This window comes from Lagopus muta, chromosome 8 (assembly GCF_023343835.1).
Source record: "Lagopus muta isolate bLagMut1 chromosome 8, bLagMut1 primary, whole genome shotgun sequence".
NCBI lineage: Eukaryota > Metazoa > Chordata > Aves > Galliformes > Phasianidae > Lagopus > Lagopus muta.
The window spans coordinates 21553905-21580185 of record NC_064440.1 but is presented as its reverse complement, the minus strand read 5'-3'; the positions used below and the strand labels follow the sequence as shown (position 1 = coordinate 21580185).

General features: G+C 37.8%; 1 protein-coding gene across 16 annotated transcripts in view; it reads right to left on the bottom strand.

The window, feature by feature from the left end:
• Positions 1 to 26281, bottom strand: part of OSBPL6 (oxysterol binding protein like 6) — a 77380-nt gene that overhangs the window by 37555 nt on the left and 13544 nt on the right. For all 16 annotated transcript variants that reach the window (XM_048953120.1, XM_048953122.1, XM_048953123.1 and 13 more), the window contains one exon: positions 4903 to 5138. In XM_048953120.1, coding sequence (XP_048809077.1) covers positions 4903 to 5046 — 144 coding nt within the window. In that variant the 5' untranslated portion in view covers positions 5047 to 5138. The remainder of the gene's footprint in view (positions 1 to 4902; positions 5139 to 26281) is intronic.

Here is a 26281-nt window from a genome sequence, read left to right as displayed (position 1 = left end):
TTCTTTAACTCCCTTAGATTAATTGTTTGCTCCAGTGAGTTGCTGCCATCTAAAGTATTTAACACTTCCTGCACTAATGCTGCTTCATCTGTGTTATTCTGAAGAGAGTTAATTAGGAAAGAGACAGCAAAAGAGAATTACTTTACAGCAACAACAGTACTCGGAATTTAATAGCACCTTCAATTTGAAACTCTGAAAGAGATTAGCAATTACTGAAATAATTCTCACAAACTATTGAGAAGTTAAACTACTTGCAAAAGTCTACACTTTGTTGCAGCACAAAGCGAGGAATAAAGTTCACTGTTGTCAGGTCTGTATGTAACTACCAACAGCTACCTGTCTTTGATTTCCTTTCCTTTAAAGTCATGGAGTAACAAAACCAAATGAAATTTACAGTTAACCACAAGAATTTTTTTCACCATGTCACAACAGGCTGTCAGCAGTGAGCAAGAGTACTTTGAGCATCTACTCAAATATAGGATATAAACGTCCTCAGATTTCTACATGGAATATATTACACTGTGCTGCAGTCTTGCGTGAGCAACAACTTCTGACGCAAACCAAACAGACAGGCAGAGATGGTAAAAAGAGCCATCAGCCATATTGTCATTATTTATGAGTCAGAAATCTCTCAGACAAAAAAATGTCTTTGATATTGTAGCACTGATCGTAAGTGTTCATAAAGAGAAAGCTGAGTTTGAGGAAATTCAATTTACTAAAAATAAAACCAAAAATAGCAACCATGCAAGCGTTAACGTTCCTCTAGTCCTTTCATCAGCTCTCACACATCCAGTTATTCTGAGTGTCCCAGAAAAAGCATCAAATATGCTAAATGGAATACTGCAATGAAAAGAGAGATTTTTTCAAATGACTTGAATTGCCAGCAACCACGATGATTACGTGATGTGCCTCTTTCTGCCAACCTACACTATCAAGCAAAAGTTGCTGAAATACTTTAAAACAATCAAAAAAAAAAAATCTTTTTCCTTCGTAGCCTCCATTTTTCAGTCTACACATATGGCTAAAATACAGTATTGTTTGAAATATGAAAGCTCTCCTATTAGAAAGATGACCATACAAAGCTAAATGCAGCAGAACTAAAAGCTATTCTTTTATGTTTGCTGTACGGTTTTGTTGAAACAGTAATGGGACAGAAAGCAGCAGAAAGATAACAGCTGATCGTGCCTCTTTCTTAAAAGAACAAAAAGAAAACTGAGACATTAGAAAACAAGCCTCCACATTGAAAACAGCAGATGCTGCTAAATTCATTTTCCATCACATATTAGCCATCCTTTAGACAGCGGTAAGAAAAGTCAAATTCTCGTCTTTGTTCAAAACTTTATCATTATTATTTTTTATATATATTTTTTTAATCTTCTTCTACAACACACACTTTGTTCTGTGACCACAGGTTTAATAGCCAGGGGTCAGGCCCCAATTTACTAAACTGTGCCATGTTAACCTTACAACATGCTTTCCTTCTCAGCACAGTATTACTGCCTACACATTGCAGTGAATATTTAACAATATAAACTGCAGTATGACTTGCGTACTTAGTCAAGAATTAAAATACAGAACATTCACAAAGACTTTACGATCACCAGACTGAATACATAACATATGCTTTTACAAATTGTAACTGCACTTCCTACAAACAGTGCTAGCCTTCCTGCAATTGACGGAGACTATATGCTCTGTTGCTCCTCTCTGCAGTGTTCCCATCATGACCACACAACGGCCCTTCAGCATGGCTCAGCCCAAGGGTTAAACAACAGAGGTCTGGCGTGGGCCTCTCTGATCATCCAAATCAATCAAGACTTTGTTGAGAACAAATGACACTCAAGTTCCTGTGACAATAAAAGTTTGATTCCAATTTTTTTTTTTTTGCTATTGCTGGCTTCAATACATTCTGTTCATTTATCAATTACGTAGTCATGGAGACTGCAAATTGGCAATGTCAAAGCTTTTGCTGACCGCTAATTCTCTTAGGTGATGTATATTGCACAAATAAGAAAGCTACATTAAAATGCCAGCATTATATACAGCATGACATTTTCCACTCTCCCTGAGATGATTTATCATAGCCACGTTCACACTCATTCAACTTCCCCCACCATAATTTATTGGGAAACTGTTCCGTAATTGCTAGTGTGACTTTGACAAGAATTATATGATGGGAAGATTTCAATCATTAACCATCTAGAAATATCAAGTGTTATCCTCACATATGACAGTGAAAGCCACATTGACACTGTACCCAGTCATATCACACTGCACATCCATACAGATTACCCCTTTTGAGAGGATGTTTTTTTCCCAGCTCCTATGAAGAGTTTGAGGAGGCAGTAAGAGAAAACTTTCAAGCTTTTTCAAACACCAAAATCCTCTACAGCCTCAACAATGATTACATTCTAGGGAAATCCTACAAAAAGGAAAATGTGTACAAATAATGCCAGAAGTGAGGAAATAAATTAGACATACAGTTGTAACAGTTGGTGGTACAAAGAATACGCATGATTTGCTGCATCTAAAAATATGCAGAAAGGAACCACTGGTATGTTCACTTCCTTGGGTATAGTACCGTTGTATCTCATGCTGTATTGCTCACTCCAGCTGCAGAAGAAAATCGCTGATCCATTCATTCTCCTCAATATTTCCCTGCCTCTATCACTAAAAACAGCAATAGGAATGCTTTTCATTCTTTTCATTTCCATTCCACATTTCCTAGATATACTGGCTAAGCACCTTCAGACATTATTGGATCCAAGATAGCTCTGGATGCACCATCACACCATCAACCTCTTCAGGCTATTTTAAATTCATGCTTCACATTTCAGTGACCAAATACAGACTTAAAGTTAAGCATCCATTTTATTGTAATGACAGGTATACCTTACACTACCCTGTTGCCATGGTAACAAATATGGTAGCTACTAGATTTACGGTAACAAATATGGTAGCTACTAGATTTATGGTAACACATATTCCCAAAGGCAATTTTTTTTTTAATTCTCCCTTGCACAATCCTACCAAACTACCTAATCGCAAACAATATTCGGAGAATAAGCAGCCCTCACAAGTCTTCCATTCTTTGGATTTAACTGCAAAATGATATAAAACATGTTTTTGTTTGGAACATCAAAGTTTCAAGTGAAATTAGCAAAAAAATTAAGGGGATACCATACAGTAACTAGAATGTAACCAAATACAGCTATCCCTATTTCTATACAACACAGAAGGGAAAGTATTTATCATCCATCTTTCGCCTGAACTGAAAGGCATTAGAAATGATTTTTTAAAATTCCAGACAATTTCTGCCTGTTGACAAACACATATCAGAATTCTTTTCACTGTTTAACAGTTAAAATATACTTGATGGTGAGACTATTTACACTCAAAGCCATAAACATTATAGCACTTGCCAAAATACTTTGTCTTTGGAGTTTTACAATTCAGGTAAGAAAAAAGAAAACTACTTCAGCAGCAGTGAGTAAAAAGCATCCCAGTTGGCATTCAAGTGGCTAGGAAAACCTTCTTAAGCTACAGTCATTCAAGTAAATGTGTACCACACAAACACTAAAGTTCTTTTCCTGCCTCTTTCTCTTGTTTAGCTGAAAAGAAGAAATTATTGCATTAATGATAATATTTCCGCAGTTCTTTTTAAACAGGATGGTGTTAACTTAAAATCTCATTTAGTATTTAAGATTCCCATTAAGTCCAAGTTTCAAAGTACGTTTTTATTCTAACCAAATATTTCAGCCCCAAATATTGCATTTATTACAAGCTACGATCTGTGATAATAGCTCTTGACGCTTTCTAAAGGGCCCCTGATGCTGGAGCCAGACTGTACAGCCAGCTCACTAAAAAAAACCCACAGGATGCACAGGTTACAGAATCACAGAATCACAGAATTGTAGGGGTTGGAAGGGACCTCCAGAGATCATCGAGTCCAACCCCCCTGCCAAAGCAGGTTCCCTACACCAGGTCGCACAGGTAGGCATCCAGGCAGGTCTTGAACATCTCCAGAGAAGGAGACTCCACCACCTCCCTGGGCAGCCTGTTCCAGTGCTCCGTCACCCTCACTGTAAAGAAGTTCTTGCGCATGTTTGTGCGGAACTTCCTATGCTCCAGTTTCTGGCCATTTCCCCTTGTCCTGTCTCCACTCACCACTGAAAAGAGTCCGGCCTCGCCATTCTGCCCCCCACACCTTAGATATTTATAGACCTGGATCAGGTCCCCTCTCAGTCTCCTTTTCTCAAGGCTGAACAGACCCAGTTCACTCAGCCTTTCCTCATAGGGGAGATGCTCCAGGCCCTTCACCATCTTCGTGGCCCTCCGCTGGACTCTTTCCAAGAGATCCCTGTCTTTTTTGTACTGGGGAGCCCAGAACTGGACGCAGTACTCCAGATGAGGTCTTACCAGGGCAGAGTAGAGGGGGAGGATCACCTCCTTTGACCTGCTGGCCACGCTCTTTTTAATGCACCCCAGTAAGCCATTGGCCTTTTTGGCCACAAGGGCACACTGCTGGCTCAGGTTGCTTTGAGTGGAAATAATACACCCCTTTCTGAAAAGGATCCTAGAGAAATAATGTGATTCATTCACATAGACAGAAGTCTAACATAACTGGACTGCTACTACATGACTTCAAGCAATCAGGGTAAATTTGTAGTAAACCAAATTATATTTAAAATCTTAAGTGCTTTCATAGAGGACTAACAATATAACATTTAAATAGAATTGAAATATAATCTTGAGGAAAGGTGACACATCTCTGTAGTTTAGTTAACAAAGAGATTTTTATATATAAAGAAAAACAGAGCAACTGTAGGCTCATACTGCAAAGAACTCTACAGGAATAAATAATTTCACTAGACGTCTCACAGGTCAGAATTTTCTCCTTACCTGTCTCCTATCCCTCTGAGATGATGATGAACAGGAGGCACTTCTATGTGATGGAGTGGATGTTTTGTGAGCAGGAGATATACTCTTCTCCTCCGAACTCATCTTCGCAGAAAACTTGCAGTAATGATCTTGTGCTCTTATCATTCATGTACTAAAAGGCAAGGGATACTCTTCTGCATTCTTCTGTTTCACAGCTTACGGAGCGCCAAAAGAGTTTAAACTCAGCTGAACTTCACCTTAACAATGAAAAATGTGAGAGAAGGAGAATGAATACATTTTCACTTTAAAACAGCTCTGCAGCACAGACATCTGTTGACAGTCACTATTTAATTCAACTGACCTCCCGAATTTTTACTTCCTTTCCTTGTTCTGACCAACACAAACACATTCTCACATAAGATATCTCCAAAAGCCTCAATGGAAAGGCCTAGGCAATTCCCAGCAATTCCCACACAAAGTTTACAATCTATTTCAAGCGGTCAATATCTCATATTACATGATATCTCAACACTATCAAGTAACTCCTCAGTAGCCACACCAAAAACGGATATTCCTGACGTAAGTGCAGCCCACAGGGAACCCACTTCAACCTGAGAAAAGTGTGAGGAGGAAAGAGTGGAAGGGAAAACTTCTGTACTGACCATTGCCCATCATCCATGCCCTGGCAAGGTACAGGTTTAATGTCTTAGATTTCTTTCTATCCAAATCTATTTTATTTAGCAATAAGTCCACCTAATTTTCCCCAGACTGAGTCTGCTTTGCCCACAATAGCAATCTCTTCGCCTTCATTTCACTCCATACGCTTCTGCATCCTAGTTCCTCCTCCCATCCCACTGAGCAGCTAACCAGCCTCAGATAAAACCATTTCCTGGAATGATGCCTCTGCTTGAGACTATCACCCGTCTTCCCCATTGCTCTTTCCCTAATTAAGAAACACGATGTCCTTCCAAAAATGCTGTTGTGACAGTACATCAAGAGTCTGCCCAGTACAGCTGGCTTTAGATGGGTATGGAGAAAGGTACTGTCATGCACCGTACTTAATGAGATCAGGACAAAATACATTAACCAACACTCAGAAATGATTGTGGGCTCAAGAAATTATGACATGATGAAGACACAGCTTTAGCTACTCCAGTCACAACAAATGGCCATGCAAGACTATCTTCCTAAACCCAGATGAGGCAGCTAAATAATTACATTTCATCTTGCAGCCAGCAGTTTCAGAATATTACACCCTACCAATCACTCTTTTACTGGAGTCAAGTTCTGTGACGGCTTGTAAGTGACAGACTTCATGCTGTCATCTGTTATTCTGGCAACACTTGAAAATTCACATTGTTCAAGAGCAGAATCTGAGCAGTATCACAGGTCTTCTGTACGTCTTTTGCAGGAATTGTGTCTAATGAGCAAGTCATTTTAAAATGAAAAATATATAACACCTTCCCTGCTTACTGTACTGTGGAAAGTTAAATAATCTCAATTTATTATTTTGTCAGTACTTTCGCAAATGTGAAACTCATCCTCATCCTGTGGATGAATTTTCATCTCCGTTAAGGAGCCTCCTGCAGCATTACAGACCCTGTGTAACATCTGTAGAGCTCACACAGAATGCTGATGGCATGGCTGGGAGGGCACAGCTGTTTCACCAGCCCATACAACCTGAATATCTTGACAATTTTTCTGTTCCTCTCTGATTGAAACACTCCTGCTAGAAGAAGTGGTCTAAAAAGATAAGCTGGATCTGCTCCAGCCAGCTACAAGACAGTGGTTGCAGGAAGTCACTAGGGCTCACTAACAATTTGACTTATTAGATGCAAAATGTTATTACTAGTAACAGAAGCTATTTCCAGTTCTTACTTAGTTTTGCCACTCTAAGCAAAATGACCTAGAAGTCCCTTGTAGCAGGCCCAGCAACGGAGTCAACCAGGATAGACAAAAGAGCTCCAGGAGAAAAGCTTGTGTAGCTGACCCCAGGATCTCCCTACTGTCCAGCAAGCTTCCCCCAGTCCAGCCAAGGCTTGCTGGTTAATCAGGCAGCAGAACTCCACCTGGGGCTGCAGGCACAGAGCCAGCCGCCAGTTGTTTCACTGAAGTTGGCTGACTGTAGCCAAGTCCCCAGGCACAGCAGAACTGAGCTCCCCTCTGCTCTGCTCCCACTCTGAGTCCTCTTCTGCACCCTGTTCAGCTACGGTGAGCCTCAAATGCAAAAAAAAAAAATACAAAAATAAAAAAAATCCATCTTCCAGAGCTGCTCTAGTTCTTCACATTTTGCCACTTCTGTTTGTAGGCTTCCATTTGCATTTGATTAAAATTAAGGTTCGCATACAACGGTACTACTGTGAATAGTATTTGTATTATTTGTATGCAGCAAGACAAATACTAAACATTTTTAAACATTTGTTATCAGGTCAAATTGTCTTTTTTTGAGAAAATATAACTCACTAAAAAGCACTGAACTTTATCTTCCATAGATGAAAGATGCACAAAAGCAAGGAGGGAAAGCCAATATTCGGCTCTAAGGAATAAACGAACAGCACTTGGGAGGGCATTAACCAGCAGTACAGTTTTTGAAAAAGAAGGCTGCACAACACATTTGTTTCAGGACTTCAAAGTGAAAGCTTAATGAAGCTGCTCTCAGAGAGGCCTTTCCTTTCAGCCTAGCATGCTAGGAACTGCTGATCCAGCTGAACAGCATTTTCATATCCTACAAACATATCAGGCAAATTTCAGTCAAAGATGTGCACTGACAATGATACCTCAAGACCTATGCAATTTTCCTACAAATCAAAACTCAAATGATGAAAGTTAGAAATAGCAGAACAAAGAAATAATCATCCCAGGTCACAAAGCTGTGCAGAACAGTCAAGTTATGAAACAGCTAAAAGGACAAATTTTCATTCACTTTCAGCCATGAGGTCGCTGAAAAAATTTTTAGCAGAGCAGCCTTTGGGCAAATGAAAATCAAATGCTTTTTAAAACATCTGATCTTCACTCAGTTGAAGTGTGGAAACATTTATATTTAGCTTTGGCACAGGATGACGGCGATCTGGCGCTTTAAATGTGTTTTTAAGGCTTTCGGGAAGCGTAGGTGCTGTTGTAAAAGCAAATGCAAAGCTAGCAAGTGGTACTCAGCAGAAACAGTTCTGTACTCATTAGGTTTGAAATGCTTTAAAATTCTTTTTAAAAAAAAATATTGAAATTTTTTATTGAATTTGAACATTGAATTGAACATTTTATTGAAGCCAAATAAAATAGCAGTGTACACCTGAGCCAAACTCCTCTGATTCTGTGGTGCTCCCTAAGCACTTGGAGCCTAAAGCTAACCAGCAGCTCTCTCAGACCACACTTTATTTATCAATTGCTGTCCCTCACAAAGAAGCGTAATACTAAAATATCCCCGTCACACTTGAAGAAGCAAACATTGGAAGTTACTGCCCCTGTTAAATAGGGCAGGAAGCAAAAAAAAAAAAACAACCTGCTATTAGTTATACATGGAAATTTCTGATGGAGGAGCAGTTCAGGGTCAAAAGTTAAAAACCAGGAGTAGGATATTTGAAAAAATGAGCACTATAAGTACAACAAAGATATTAATGTGAATTAGCAAGAGCTAGAACTGAGGTTTTTGCTATTGTTCTTGAACACTAAATGTAGATTCTGTTTCTCTCCATTGCTAGAGCTTATCTTCCAATTTTGGCTTAAAATTTAGGTAGCACATCTTTTTCAGAGCATGGTAGAAATAAATTTGTGAAACTGATTTAAAGAGATGCTTGTCTCTCTGTAACTAAGATTGAAGCAAACAATTATATATCTCATTTTTTGGTGAACCAATTCAATTTACCTAAACGAAACCAATGCTTTTGAAGCATTTTTCACTTTTTTTTTTTTTTATCCATCACTGGCAATTTTGCTGTTAGCTTCACTGGAAACACAAACAAGCTGCATACTGTGGTAGAATATTTCTAGAAAATAAAGAAACCTAAAAGAACAACATTAAAAAACAATGTTGTTACGATCTTGCTCAAAGACACTGTGGATGCCCCATGCCTGGAGCTCAAGGCCAGGTTGGATGGGGCCCTGGGCAGCCTGGTCTAGTATTAGATATGGATGTTGATGGACGAAGTGTACAAACAGATGACTTGCAGAAATACAGAACTATAAATAAACCTGCATCTCACATTAATAGAAGTTTTCAATGGGTAACATCAAATGAAATCTTAATTTAAAAAAAAAACAGACTTCAGTGACAAATGCGGAGTTATTTCTCACTGGCTCTTTGCATCCTCTGATTGATTTCTTTTCTACAAGAATGCCCAGAATGCTTTATAGTCTGTTTAATAACCTATGCACTATTGGCATAATTTGAGAAGACAATTTAGGGTGCAGAATGCTGCCTCTGAGCTTAACTAAAAATACACAAATATCGCTGGCATTCCTCCAACCAAAGCCATCTTCACACTGATGCATCAACACAGGCTGTGTTATTCATCAGGAAAGAGAAGGTTGCGTGAAGCGTGCATCTGTACAGCACGCTCATTCTGTTCTGCAACATCCAACAGAGAACAACCCCTGTTGCCATGTTATGTGGGATACACAACCACCTGTCCCCCCCAGCCACTGATTTCCATGCGGGAAAATCCTAACCATGCTCCCCTGCTGCAGCACATAAATGCTGCAAACACAAGAATGTAATAGAAATAATATATCTCAATGCTGTGGCAATTTCATAGACCATTAATGGGAAATAAGCAATTTTTCTTTCTTCCCCCTCTCTATAAAATTGCAAATCAATCACTTTACAATCCCTATATGTGAGTCAGCCACATGAACATTTATGATTCAGCGGGGTGAGACGAACTCTGTAGCATGCTCTATGTGTACAATGACAGAGTGAAAATACAGCATGCAATCTGATCAATAACCAAATCCAAAGAAGCTGAAAGATGAGCAGAGACCACATAAGTAATCTAGCAAACCACTCTGCAGACAATAGTTTAACAGCTGGCTTCAAGAAACAGCCTCATTTGCTAACCTGAGGATAGCAGCTGTGCTGCTCCTTAGTTATACTCTCTATTGATCCTTAGCCAAACAAGCAAACATTACTGTCAGATCCTGCAGCTCCCATCCACCCATCTGAGAAAGTATTGTCACCAGACTGCCACCACTGCCGAAACATTGCTGCTTCTGGAAACATCAGAAATAGCTGCTCTGGATTCAAGGTTTGCTGCATTTCTATGTCCTGTTAAAAATGATTCATTAAAAAGAAAATACCGTAAAAAGCAAAGAAAACAAAACAAAACCACTACTTTCCTAACAGATTTATCACTTTAAAACCTTCTCCTAAAAATTGATAGTGTACCCAATTAGTTTTTAGATAAGTTTTATTTACAGGTTCTGTCAGAAGTCATAAGGATTCAATTCTGGATTCAGAAGAATTATCGACAGAATTTTGCATGTTTACAGAATGGGGAAAAAAAAGGAAAAAAGCAAAGAACACAACCTTCTCTTTTTTAATCCAGAAATTCACTAATTCCTATCATTTAAATCACTTTCCCACACCCTTTTTTTTGTACAGTTTCAATAGCAGGATTTCTCCAGTAATAACTTTCAAGGCTAATATTCAGCTTAATTATCAAAAGGTGCGCCCTGACTTTCTGACTAGTGAATTTTAAACACCAGATAGTTACCAACACAATACTGCTGACCTAAGGGAACACTTTAGGTCCAGTATTTGTGAATAGGCACAAATGAAGTGCTACAAGAGAAGTTAGAAGTCTCTTTGCACTATATGCTTTTTAAGATAGAATTTATTAGAATTCATTTCCATTGGCTTGTTTTTTAGTATTTTAGAAGTATTTTAGAAGTTGTCAATTTGAGGTTTGAATAACAAATGCACATCTTGTTTTACGATACCAGACAAAAGCAGTTATTACCTATTTCCACATGCAATTTTCTAGATCACATTATTAACTGGCCAAGACACAACATTTAAGAGTAAAGCCTAAACCTGCACCACTGCTCTTAATTACACTACTGCATCTTCTTGACTGGTAAGAATGCAGCCAAAGTAACAAAAAAAAAGACAGAACTTCCATTGCAGCTATGTTTTACAGCTCTACATTTGTCAACCTCCACAAAAGCACACACTTGAAAGAATTATTAAAGAAATTAAAATGAATTAAGATAGCATTTCCCAAACTGGTGACTGTTCCTATTAAACATCCTTAGGTTTCATCTTGGGAATGTCCTATTGGGAAGGATCCCTGGAGTTTCTGTTTTTATTTTTTTATGGAGTTCTGTTTGGTTTCATCGTCATTACACTTAAAACATTTATGCCACACAGCTGCACCAGCAACCACCCTCTGAGATGCTCTTACTTCAATGCCATTCTCTAATGACACGGTGCTCTCCCAGCACTTCACAACTGGTACGACTTAACACATAAAAATGTATATTTTTTTTCCAGAGTGGTACCTGCATGCATATATGTCAGTAAAACGCACCATTTTGACAGACTTCATCAAATAGATGGATGATGGATGAACTGATAATCAGATTCAGGCAAGAAGAGGTCAGTATGGAATCTGCCTTTCCTATCTTCTGCTTGCCTACACAATTAAGCAGTTTTCCACCCTCGTCAGATCCCTGAAGCACACATGGCAATTAGTGGCATTTCAGCATTCCAAACCTCCAACTTCAAAGATAATTTCAAAATACGCGTTCACCTCATACCCAGTCTCTGAGGATTGTTTCAATAGCTGAAATGACTCTAAGATTTTCATCAGGATTTTTTGTTGTTTCCTATTTCTCAGGCTGCCACTACAATAGAATATTGATTTGCATGGCATTGAAATTTTTAGCATAATACAGAGGTAGTACATTGACCTGTGTTTCATGTGTTTGTAACAGACTGCTGTGAGCAGAGTTTTAAGCATGTATGTATATATATGTGAACACACACAGAAACACAATGCACTATATCCCAGTTAGATAAAAAACAAGAAAAATTAAATGCTATATATTATCATCCTTTCCGAGATGATGTATGATTCAAACATGCTTAAAAACAACAGGAGAAAAAAAAAAAAAACAAAACACCACATACTATTCCATCCTCCCATCTCGTTTTTATATCACATACTGAAAGATCTGTTACTATGAAAAAATTTCAAGGCATGATTTTTTTTTTTTCCAAGCTTTTAATACAAGACAGAAAAAGACTGAAAACTGTAATCAAAACCCAGAAAATGCTTTCACGTACTGTGCTTTTTATGGATAAAACACCACAATTTTCAGTGAATTCTTTCTCTAAAAAAACCTCTTGAATAAATAAATGGACAAGAATAAATAGCAAGCAGTCCCTTCTTTTTATTTTGATATTGATTTTATTTTATTTTATTTTTAGTTCTGAGCAACCTATACAAAGCAACAGCACTTCAGAAGGCGAAAGACTCCGTTTGCTTTTATATACAAGTTTCAATTGGGCAGTGATCTAAAGCACAGAGCTTGATTTCCTTTATGAAAGGTTACACATGTAGACCTACAAAATGCTTCCGAGCCTCTTGAGTGTAGGAGCATGATACATGCTTGTGGTGCTTGAAATTCGTGTCTGGATGCACTTTATCACCCATGTTTTATAAACCTATCTCTCATTTCTCTGCATGTTCTATTTCCACTACCTCATCACTTTTACATTTTTGCTGCATGTTTCAAATCTAGCACAAAATGTTGATTTCTGTGTCTCAGAACAAGGTAAGAAATGCCTATTTTATTGAATTTTGAACAGTGCATCATGAAATGACTGTAAGAAGGATGCCACAGAAATTGCTGCTGTCTTGAAGCACAACGTATTTATGGGAGTACAAGGTTGCTGGAGTTTGTTCAGGTCACAGAAAATTGATGCACAAAATTGGAGGGTTAATCAGAGTTTCCATGCTATGTAGTTTCTGGGTTGCCAAATTGAAGGTCACATCCAAGAACAAAAACTGAAGTATAGTTACACTATGGGAATTTCATTCTTGGAAGCAATTAGCTGGACAAACATTAAGTATCACAGCCGATCAGAGCTACACAGGATAATACAGTTAATAGCTTATGTCTAAACTGGGAAAACATCAAGACATCAAACATCAAGAAGGAACAGGGAGGCTGTTTATCTCATTACTACCTGAATTTCTTTATGGCTCATTCAGTGACAGTTTCATTAGAAAGACAGAAAAGAAAAATAAACTGTTACAGGTTATGCCAGTGCAGTACAAAAAACATCTTGAGCACTTCACAAAACCATTAGGACTCTCAGTTGAGGCTGAAAACACAATGAAATGGAATAGCTGCTTTTGAAGCTTCTGCATACTCTGCAATACATTGACTGGAATTCAAATGAACTCAGGAACAAGCGAGTTGCTCCAAAAGTAGTTTCCTGACAGAAGCAGTCAGTGGCAAAGCAAACAAAAAGAACCTTTCCTTTTAATACAGTTATCTCTTGACTCTTCCATAAAGGAAAGCAGAATATTCCCTATCATCACACTGTTGTAAAGCCCAGCACACATCAATAGTTAAACATGCGTAGTTCTTCCTGCTTTTGAAATACTAATAAATGAACACTCAACTGCACTGACAGAAAACAGTGTAAAAACACACAAAAGTAACATCTGCTATAACAGGAACTCTACCTCCAACATTATTAGCAATTTCAGTTGAAATTACACTACACTAAATTGCTTCCACCTGCGTACAAAGGTGGATCTGAGAGTAGAAATGCCCTCAGGCACATTTCACATAAAAAAAATACCTCTACAGTCCTAGAACATTTTCATCACAGAAAGGCTGTATGCTGTCCAGTAGTCACTGATTACCAAAAAGTATTACAAATAGAAAACTACTTCAAAAAAGTATAAATTATTATACACAGACAGGTTATAAAACTAGAAAAAACGCTGTGGCCATCTAACATAAACAGAGTCAAGAAAATTCTGCAAATTAGTTCATCTTAGAAATATACTCTATAACAGCATTCAATAGCAGGCAGAAACCACAAATAATCTCCCTGCATTATTAAGTATATCACACAATTTCTCCTTTAAACATGCCAAACTTCAAACCGTGGCCAAGGGACTTTAATAAAACTGCCTTTACAAGGAAGAGCTGCTTCCTTACACAGAGGAGGTCTCCTCAAATGCAAGATGTGCTTGTAAACAAATGCACCCTATTTAGTATTGATAAAAGAATACAAGCATCTAATATGATTTCTCACAACTATTAAGATTTTTAACATAGCCTGAGGCTGAGAAGTTTTAGACAAGTATCACTTCAATTAAAGAACTGACAAACTTTATAGACAGAAATGTTAAAAGGTCACTTTGGTGCAGGAGTAAGGTAATTCCCATGGATCTCACAGCACTAAGTGCACTTCTGCATTTTGGGTCTTCAGCATCTTGTTCAACCACATGGCAGATGCAGCTTACATTCAAGTAATTCCCCTTCATCAGCTATAAATGCCGCGAACAAACAGCTTTCATGGGCAGTGCTCCTCACCTCTGTATGAACATGTGTAATTCGTAATTTTCTTTGCAAAAGGTTTGTAATGAAGGGCTTCAAGTTACAACAGTAACAGTATCAGCACCTACACCAATGCTTTTCATCTGTAGCTCTCAAAAGCATTTAAGGTGCTTAATTTTAGCACAGAGTCAAGTCAGCCATAGCAGATGCAGAGCTTGTATCTTGCCATTAATTCTCACAATGTCCACATTAATGATCTGAAATAACAGTTCCATTCAAGCTCTAAATGGAAAGTGGCTGCCAATTATGCACAACACTGTTTGTCATTGTGCCCTAGATGAATATTTACTGAGACATGACACATTTTCTTTTGTGTCCAAACACAAGACTCCCAAACTGATCTCAGAAGAAAAATCCAAAGTGCCTAATTTCAATACCATTTTAAAGAGGTCCAGAATAATCATTCTGTTTCACCAGTAAGAAACAAGTTTCTTTCTTTTGGAAAAAAAAAGTAAAATCATTTTTCAGAGTTGCATCAATTTGCTAATGGTATCAGCAAATAACTGTTATCCAATGCTATCAACAAATACAAGGAAATTGGTATATTTGTTAAAATTTAAAAAACATTCTTAACTAGAAATACCACAATAATACAGTGTTCCATATTCAGTTACTAGTTTAAGCTTGATGTAACTGTCTATTAGCTGAACAATTTTTTTTTCTTTTAAAGGAATCATTGTAATGTCAAAAGTACATTTAGGTACATTGACAAGGACACTTGATAAACAATTTTGACCATCCCTGGTGTAGGGAACGTGCTTTGGCAGGGGGGTTGGACTCAATGATCTCTGGAGGTCCCTTCCAACCCCCACAGTTCTGTGATTCTGTGAATTTTATAAACCACCCTGACTATATAAGGTGAATTTAAGCTTTTTAAAAATAGGTCCCACATAAAATGACATATTGCTCCTCCATCTATAAATGCCAAGCTTCATACTTCAGGTTTATAGAAATAGATGTCACTAGGGACATTTTGGAGAGCTACTCAGAGTAGCAGTGAGGCAGACCAACCATGAAACCCACAGCAAGGTTAGGCATACATCACAGAAGTTGGAAGAAAAAAAACTGGGAAAATTTGTTTCTCCAGATGAGAGAAGGTGAATGAATTATTGTAGGAAAAAAATTAGTTCCGTTTTTCCCTGAGCTCACAAAAGTACCTCAAGTTGGTCAGCTGCTAACCAAACCTAAACAGTCAAACATCAGGTTCAGTTGTCCAGACCACACTTCAGCATTCTGCCTTCCGACAGGTCTTAACATCCTTCCCAGCAAATAAGAAGGTCTTGCAGAAACTTATGAAATTTATGTACAGCACTGGAAGAGGGCTCTCGGGCAGTCCTGACTACCTCCCTCCAATGGAGGAGCTAGCTAAGATGAACCATAAGCCATGCAACAGCTTCTCATCAACCACCACCTGATCCACAAAGGAAATGCAAGATGCAAGTAGCATCAAGAACTTAGAAGAAATCTTCCGTTTCAACTCAAATAACTGAAAACTTCGTGTCTTACACAATAACACCATGCTCTCCAATGCTCGTGAACATCAGCAAAGTAATGGAATGACTTGACTGTTCAGTCTCTTCCGTTTCCTGCTTTATAATACAGTTACTGTTACATTACATGCATGGAAATGTATAAAAAGCTATGTAATATAGCAATGAATTACATAGTTTTCTCCTAAATCAAAAAATTCAGTATTTCCTGCACCTAACATAGCACAGGATTAACCAAGTACTGCTGGCCTACAGTGGGAGACTCAACCTGTTGCCATTTTTGACCCATGGAAAGATCAGCATGGCAGGATCAAGCAGTTCTTCCTGCCTTTTGCTACTGCAAAGCTGATTTTATTTATTTACTGTTGAGATGTAAGTACTATTATCTCTTTATCAAAAAACTGCAAATAGAATTGGAAGGTAGGGGACACTGAACTTATCAAAGTCAGCAGCAGTAGTAGAATTATAGCTAATTTTTTTTTTTTTTTTTTTTTTTTTTTACACATATACTTACTGCACCAAAAAAGTATTAAAACACAAAAAAAAAAAAAAAAAACAACCTTAGAATGGTTCACTGCAGTTGAAATATTTGTTTGCTACTCTTATGTTGTTTGAATGATTAAAGGTTAACTTGATGTCCCCTCATTTGCAAGTTAAGAAGATGTCCCCAAGAAAAGGAACATTTCAGTAAAAGCACTTACCCTGAATGGGCACGACATCCTGAACAGGATTAGGGGGACACTTCCACCCACACATCCTGGCTCACACCGTATCATGAATTGCTGTATGTGCTTTGGCTATATATGGCTCATAAAACCATTATCTACCAATCTTTCTGTTACCAACTCATTTAGTCATACTTTAAATAGAAAAAAAGAATAGCAATAAAACTCTTACATACGTGTAACTAGGCAAAATTATTAACCACCTAGGACAAACAACCAAGAAGGGAGCTGCTGCAGGTCTTTCCAAACACCCCAGAGGGACTGCAGGGTTATCCAGCAGTGTAGATGTTTACAACGATGGTCATTAGGTTATCCCAGCTTCTGGTGTCAATGCTGCACACGTGTTTTCTGCTCTGTATCAGAAGTGCTGGCAGTAGAGGCTCATGTAAAGCACTTACACAGCTGCCCAATAGAGCTAAGGGGCACTAAGAGATTTTCACTCTCATTGGATACATTAAGTCAACACTAAGGATTCCAACTAGAAAAGCATCTTTTAATACTGGGAATTATCTTGTGTGATTATCTTGTGGACCTATAAACAACATGAGAAAAAAACAATGCTAATTTCCAAAATGTAATTCAGACAATCCTGTTTTTAACTGAGCAATTTAGAAAAAAAAGTTACAAAACAAACTCTAAAATACCTCAACTTTGTGTCAAACAAAAGAAAAAAAAAAGGGGGCAAGAAAAGCAGTCCAACCTAAATTTCGCAAGTAGCAAATAACTGTAAATTAGATCTCTGCCTCAGGACCAGTGAGCAACTACAAGCCAAGCTGCATCCGCAGAGTGGGTAAAGGCAGTATGACTTTGCAGTATTCCAACCTTGCTCAGTGGTTCCCGAGGTTCCAAGCAGCCTGCTCAAGAAAAACGGCTGGTAATTCTGTGAAGGGATTGTAATGGAAAAACAGGCTGAGAAGTACTTCGGAGATGTAAAATTTTTAAGTACTGGAAAAAGCACCAAAGGAAATCTCTGAATTACCATGCAGCTGCTGTCTCAAATAATTTAAGTGAAATGCTTGCTGTCCTGTATAAACACAGCGTTTGTGTACTGGTAACCCAATGCACAGCTGTAGAAGTGCCAAATGCTCTCAGCAAAGAACTAACCAGCTTGCAGTATTTTGTCCTGAAGAACACATAGTAAAATACGGCCCCAGTTCATTTTCTCAAGTTTGCAGTAACCTAGCAGAAGCTTTTAGAATCAGCAAGTGTTTGAGGGACAATAGAAGGCAGCAACTTTGCACTGAAGTCCACAAATTGTTTGCAACAATGTGAAGCATTTTCAATTTGTGTAACATTCAGACAGAATGAAAAAAGCAATTTTCTATGGCCCTACAGCAACAACTGAAAATGTATCATTAAAACAGCCTTCCTACGTGTTTATCCAGTGCTGACACATAACTGATTTCTAAATGACCCGCTGCAAACCCAGCACCATGCCTGAGTAAAATCCCACTGCCTACTTCAAGTACAGAAAGAAGCTCTGTATCACACACATCTATCATTTGACAGTTCAATCATCAGAAGTTGCCTCATTAAGACAAATCCAACAACTATTTCTATTTATTTATTATTCTCTCTCCAAATTCCACTTTCTCAACCTCTGGTATCTTTGCCTCAGCCCTCCCACGAATTTCAGAACAGGGCATGAGCATCTCTCTGCATATCTATCCTTTGCTTTCCACTGAACATTCTCATCTGTGATTGTTTCCTCTACTTTCTGTCACCCATCTCATCTCGAACGAAAAAAAAAAAGCATATGACAACTGAACCAACATCTGTATTTTGTGCTGCAAGGAGCCATTAATTTTGCAATGTTTATGTTAATACATATCAAAGATTTCAACCAAAACAACAGCTTTTAATTACTGAAGATTAATTCGTGCAACTAATATGTTTCAGAAATAAACATGAATGGTAGCTCCAGATATCTCAAAGTATGAATTGATTTGCAAGGGCACTGAAACCTACTACCCTAAACTCATCATATACGTGCTCTCTTAAGCACACTTCCAAAGTGTTTTACTGTATTGGGGTAGGAGGAAGAGGCAACATTTGGAATATGGACTACAGACAGATATGCATTTTTTGCTAGACTCATTAATTTTTTATTTTTTTTTTTAGTAATTACATCACATTTCAGATGGGTATTTCCCTAACATACAGCATTAGAGATTAGGTTATTTTCTGCTTCTAAATATAGTCTTTCTTTTGCAGCACAGGAATGTAAAATCAGAATGTATCAGCACCACATCTAGAGGGCAACACTGAGATGAAGATTTCTTCAGTGTCCAGTTGTAACTTAATGTGAGGCTTTGTCACGGCCCAGAAAGATATTTCTAGAATTATTCTTGTCTGCCTTATAAGAGTGTTGCACACTAACATGCTGTTAACAGGTTGCATTTGTTACCACACTCTGTAAAAAAAAAGTTTTTCCCCTCCTCTCATGCTACAAAATAGAACACTGCCCTGTCTGAAATACTGTCCCTGGCACTAGGACATTATGCTGAGCTCTGCCATCAACTCCCAGAGAGCACCTCAGCAAGAGATAAGATACCAAAACCACTTTTGCAAAGAGCACAAGCTTGCTTTCCCAGACCATAGTTTCGCATATTTTAAGAATGATTTTCTTCATTTCTTCATCCACTAGACAAATAAAAGTGTAAAGAAATGAGATGCTAAAATAATTTCACGTCCAGACTTCCAACATGTCATATTTTTATTCTGTTCCAGCTTTCAGTATTGTTTCAAAGCCAAGCTTCATCATAGATGTTTTTTCTTTGCATGAGTCAGAAATGACTCACCACTTAAGTTATGAAGGGTTCAAGAGATGGTACATTTAATCAGATGGACTAGAGTCCAAGTCTTGAGATATCCCTTTCTATAAGCACCTTCCTGCTATAAACACATTATCTGTTCCACATGTATGTATATATATATACACATATATGTATATATATATATATATATATATAAATATATAAAAACTGAAGTTAGCACTCTTTCCTTTAAAACCTCTATTCACGACCCTATTAGATAAAATGGGAGGGGATGAAACCAACCTCCCTACATTGACTGTAGGAACAAATACAAAACAAAAATGACTACAAAAAAAATATATATATATACACACATGTATACACACACAACTCCTTATATTGACCTGATCACAATATATGCTAATAAACAATACTCACAAACTTAAAACCAAATCTATTACACTTGAGTATGAGGAAAGCTCGGTTATAAACAGAATTATCCAACTAGTCCACATCTATTAACACATCAGTTCTGCTCTTTTTGATCTAATACCTACGCACGTCACACACCATCTATGTTGTAATCCTCAGCTGCTCAGCCACTGCAGACTTGCAGTGTAACAGTTCCTAAACTTGCCCATTTTACCGTGCTTATATGTTAGATTAAGCCCAAGAAATACTTATCACTTATCATTTTATTCATACAAAGAATACTAGAAGTGTCCTATCCAGCAAAGATGTATTTGCATGCCCATGCCAAATACAAGAGCTGTAACTCAAAGCTCAGCAAGATTCAGTGACCACTAGGATCCAGTTTAAAACCAGACCAGCAGCAAACATCACTCTTCACTAACACCAGCCTAGCATGTCCAAAAAATGTATTGGCCTCACCAAATGGAATCAGTAACAGCTTCCCCATCATTAAAGCCACTTTGAGAACTGCCACATTCTTGCCTAGAAGCCCCTGGGGACCAGCAGAATGAGGAATATGGGTTTGCCTTACCCTCCCTCCTACAAGCCATTTAAGACAGAAGAGCCTGTGACTCACTGTCCACACTCCCAAAGCGGGAAAACGTTCTGCAGTGTCCTAAGCTCACACAAAAATTGCAGCAATAACTATTTTAATTTGAATATCCTGAAATATTAATATTTTAGATTTTGACTACTCACTCACCTGATGGGCTTAAGGACTTAGCGAGAACCAATGATTTCAATAAATGCTTTATGATTTAATGAATACTTTAGAGCAGAAATGTTGAGGAGGCTCAAAAAAAAAAAAAAAAAAAAAAAAAAAACCACAAGCAAACAAAAAACCTTACCATACAACATTGGTACACTTTGTCTTTCTGAAGTACAGCCAAGGGCTGTAGTGGGCATAGGACTGTAATAAACCAATACCAATAGAAATGCCAGAATTTCCTGGAAACGATTTATTTTCTCACTGAGATCTACCCCACACAATCAACAGACCCATTCCTAAGGAATGCATCACTTGCAAAGCAAGCCCATCAAGGAGAAAACAGTGTCATTAAATAATTGTTCTTTGAAAGAAGCTGATACACTCCTGACAATGGTGCTACAACACACTTTCTTGAACCACTGGCAGATAACACAATGGCCAAATACATCACCCTAAAAAACAGTGGGACAAAACCATTTCCCAGTAACCTAGGAGCAGCAGAGTGCCTCTTGTGGTGGTATATATCCATCCCTACTGGGAGCAGCACAGCTGAGTGATCAGATGTCTCCTTACAGCTTCTTCATCCCTAGCAATGATATGCACCAACTCCTTGATGCCATATGAAATGTGTTCCAGATTAAGGCAGAGCACAAATAATTCATAAAACACCCTGAAGTTTGTCACGCAAATTGCAACAGCAAAAGAAGAATAAAGCAAAACTTTAAGTCCATCACTGTACTGAAAGCATTTTAGTCAAAAGTATGCACGTATCAGAATAAAAGGCAGAATGTTATAAATCTCCTAATAAAGTCTTTCCACAGTACAGATAATAGTTCTTCATGCCATACTCTTACCTGCTGATAGACCTTGTTGCATTTACTGTCATTTGTAATTCTGAATTCAGAAAGAAATATTTCCATTTTCAATTGAAAAAAATACCGTTTCTCCATCAGCAAAATTTGCCTGTAGCATACCAGCTGAAATGCAAAGATTTTTGATGGTACACAGATACCTTATTCATGTTCAATAAAGCTAATACTCTAAAAATAAATTGCCTGCAGCTGATCTGATTCTGAGTAGCGTGAAAATCCAGTCAAATCTTTAAAACAATTATTTTAAAGAGGTTTTTGTTTTTTTTTAATAAATATAATCCTCCCTTTGTTTTCTTCCTATTTGAACATAGCTTTGCTTATTAATTCCTGCTCTCTTGGAAAATATAACAACTTGAAATTAAGACAAAAATCTGTTATTACTCCTTTCTGTCATAAACTAACGTTACAAAAAATGTTTTGGAATATAATCTGCAATTTAGCAAAGAAACCCTACCTTAGACCACTAAAGATAATATGTATGAGATTCAGTGCTTACCACACCTGAGCTGACCTCCCATCACCACTCTGGACATCCCAGCTCAGGGAGTGTATCAACAGAAACCAAAGAGCAGCAGAGCTGCCCATCCTGTTCTCTGCCTTTCCACCGTCTCACATTGCTCATTCTCAGTGGGTTTTGAGAACTTTCTTTCCTTCAGTTTAAAAAAAAAAAAAAAAAAAAAAAAAAAAAAAAAAAAAAAGCCATAGGTTATGAAAACCACTCCTACACTTACTAGGGAACATAAAAAAAGCAACTCAAACAACATATTTCATATGAGTTTGTATATTAAAACCACTGTGACCTTCTTTCTGTTGGAACTGACACAGTCATCAAGACAACTTTTGCAACTACAGCAAGGCACACGACAAGGACTTTGCTGGGGATATACCAACAAGTCCAAGTCATTGTGGTACCTCAAGACAATAAAGAGAGTCTTGTTCTCCTGGTAGCATACTGCATGTTGTTTGTTTGTTTGTTTTTTCCATTATTTCTGGGATTTTGATGCAGTAGGACTTATGATGCAAGGTGTATTTCTGACTTCTGGCCAGAGCAGGGGCTTATATAGACTTTCTGCACTTTATGTCCACTACAAAATGTGACACTGTAGGTTGGAACTCATAACGCTGGAGGCTTCTTCATCTTCCACAGTATTATGTTTTTGAATGAAGTTGGTAGGAGTGAAGTGCAGAAATATTGCTAAAAACATACGGTGCAGTTCCAATAGGTATCATGGACTTGTTGCAAGAATTCGAAGTAAAGTTTTATCTCGTGTCATATAGCAGACCAAATAAGGCAGCTATCATCTCTTCCTTTACTCCCAAGAATGATTTGTTTTAAAGTGCAGACTTCTGCCCCTCTGACATCAAAACTCATTATGTAGTTGTTAAAAAAACTTCTGAAAGTATCAATGCCAAAAGCAGATCCCGGACCACACTGCACACTAGAAGTCTGTAACTGGAACTCAGCTTGCACCCTTCACTTACAACATGCATGTGGGTAAATGTAAAATATACCTCATCTTATTTTATTCTGTGTGTGTATTACATATGCCACAGTAACAAAGTTTTTAAAAAAATAGTAAGAATATAACAGAAATAAGTGATTACCAATGACCACATACCTCTGAAGAGTTAAGCAAGACAGGGGGGGGGGACTCTAACCTAACATCATAGTGATTCACCCGTCCACTTGACTTGCGTAATGATACATAACAATACATTCCAACTGAGGATACAAGCAAATAAATAAATAAAAAACAGCCAGGAGAGTCCCTTCCCAATTACATTAATAGCAGACATTCAGAAAATATTTCAGGAATCCTCTTTTAATCTAATAAAAATAATAATACATTGATATCTCCTGGGAAATACGCGAGCAGAAGAAAAGAAATTAGGAATTAATCAAGTTGCAAGTGAATAAAATAAATGGAAGAGAAAAAAGTTGAACAATTATAGACACAGTTTTGTTTTTTGTTTTTTGTTTTGTTTTTTTTTAAAAGGAGATTAGAACTACTTTGAATATTATAATGAATGTATTGTTTAAAAACAGGAAAAAAGATCTGAAAATCTGGGTACACACAGAATTTATGAAACAGCCTATGAAATATACAACTTTACAGGGGATAATGTAAATAGCTATTGTAGGAAAAAATACATAACAGCTTCTTTTTCCCTTCTGGATAAAACGGATAAAGGTTATGAATCTTTGTATATAAATACCAGAGAAAAGATACTTGAACTCCAATGCAGAAAGAAAAAAACACTTGAGTAAAGTTTATTCTATTACCTAAACACCGGGTAAACTAAGCTGGCCCTCTCTGCTTATTGCTTATAACACAAAAGCAATGATAGGAAGAAAGCTGTCTAAAAATTGTACCTCTTTGTCATCTACAACAATAAAAATCTGTTACGCAGAAACATTTCATTGGGTTTTTTTTTTGTTTGTTTTTCCTGAGGACAGTATATTCAGACATACCACCTTTTCATTTTAGTTAGTTGCATTTAGAGATTAGAGTCAACAATAAATGAATAAATGATCCTAACACTAACCTCCTACATGTATTTAGACTTCAAATCCAAATAAAACAACAATTCCCAGCAGCAGATAACTTGGGTAGAAAGCTGGCCACACAAAGCCCTTGGGAGAAATCTGCCCTAATTCATGCAGTGGGATGACTGGTTTATATACCTAGCTACTATTGCCTTTACTTTGAGTTCAAACACGTCAGCAAAAAAGGAAAGGAAATCAAGTTCGAAATCTCCAAATAAGTCACATTTTTTAGGTGGCGCACCCTAAAGACTGAAGAATTTAGAGATCAAGACAGAGCAAGCTGTATGAGCATGTTTATGTAACGGACTCAGTATGTTCTTCTATAGCAGCCACGTTGAAAGTAGCTGACAGAGTACAACAACCAACCAGCAAATATTAGATTTTAATACATTAGGACACATCAGTGTAATAGGTTTTGTTGATCACATCAAACCATACAGCAGTAGCAAAAAGCCTTACGGATGACGTCACCTGTAATGAAATTACACAGTGGAACAGCAGTTAAAAGAGAACACAGCCAGTACTGGACTGGCAGGGAGCATCTTTCAGCAGTACCTCAACATGGCAGAACAAAGTCACTCTCAATAACACCTTGGGCAAACAGCAAACAAGAAAGGTGCACATACTTTTCTCAGGAAAACACCAAAGAGACACTTGTTATTCCCTGTTCAATCCTTTTTCTGTTTTTCTTTTCTCTAGGCTTACCTTTTATAATAAAAGATTTCCACGCTATATAATTCTTGACCAGCTAGAGAAAACTTCAAATACTCAAAAATTTATTTAAAAGCTCAAATGCTGAGAACAGATGGAGCGTATACTTTGAACAGAACACGAGCTATCCAAGAGGTCACAGGCTTCGTGGGTATACAACCAGGAAAATAAGGTGGGTGAATGGCAATGACGCAGCCACAGCATCACGCTCCAAGTGTGGAGACATGAGCACTTCAACCTGGCTGGGGGCCAGGGCCTGCCTGCAGCTATCTTGGCTGTGAGCAGGGAGCTCTTTGCTCAAGCTGGGAAGAAAAAAGGCAGACAGATGTGATACCATCCATATTGCTCCCCTGAGTGCTGTTGACTACAGGATACAAGTATTCCTTAACCACACCACCTGCACCCAGAAGGAATCCTCAACAGTTTTTATATTAGGGAATCAAAGCCGAGTATCAAAACACAGTAAGTCCGCTGATTTCTTTTTAATAATAAAGAAAGAAAACTGAAACAGATTTCTCCCCCAAGACAAAAAAAACAACCCTACTTCTCACAAAGAAATGCAGTTTTAGCAGAACACTTCCAGGATGTATGGGAAAAAAATGCCTTTTTTTTTTTTTTTAAATATCCACCTACATCACTCTTTCAGCATTTCCCATGCTTTCCTCGTTCTTTTTCTGAGTTGTTTTCTGTACTCTGATGTCTTCCACTGTTTTCCTCCTGCATCCACAATGCAAAGCATCCTCCTCCTCCCCAGAGGACTCTTTTTTTTTTTTTTTTCCTACTCATCTGTTTACCCCATGCCTTTGCTTATTTTTCACCACTTCAGCAGAAGAGAGTCCAAGCCAAGATAAAAAACAAATGGGAAGTAACAACATTCCTTCGATGTCCACTGTTCTGGGCATGGAAGCGTGCCACTTCTGCTGAGGGGTCCCAACTGGCATCACAGAGGTCCCTCTGCTTTCTGACAAGGATGTTACATTGCTCCACAATTAGGAGGCAACCACTCCTAACTGTCCTTTGGGATGCTGAGCAAACAAGGCATTTTTTCCTGCGTGAAAGTCATCCTAGCACAGTGATACTGAACACAGGTCAGAGCTATCACAAAGGAGGCACTGAAAAATCAGGTGAGGCAGCCCTGTGTGCAGTAACACGTCAGTCGCATATAACACCCAACCTACTCCACAACCACAGCCACATAAGCTAATATGTACAATGCAGCTGTCATAGAGGAGTACAACAATATTGAAATATATTAATATATTTTAATAATATATTCAGAAATATTAATGCTTCTCTAGATTCAAACTGAGTACAAAACTGAATGCTTCTCATCGCTAGAAAAAGTAAATTAAAAGCTATTTATACACAACAGCATCCTACAAGAAATGGATTGTCAACAGTTTGGCAAGGCACTGTTAACATCTTTTGGAGATTAGGAAGAAATCTTTTCAGAAAGACAGTTTCTGTTGAAAAAAAAGAATGGCAAAAGCTTTGGGAGAAGCAGCTATTGCTTCAAAGTTCCTCCAGAAGGTTCATCTCACT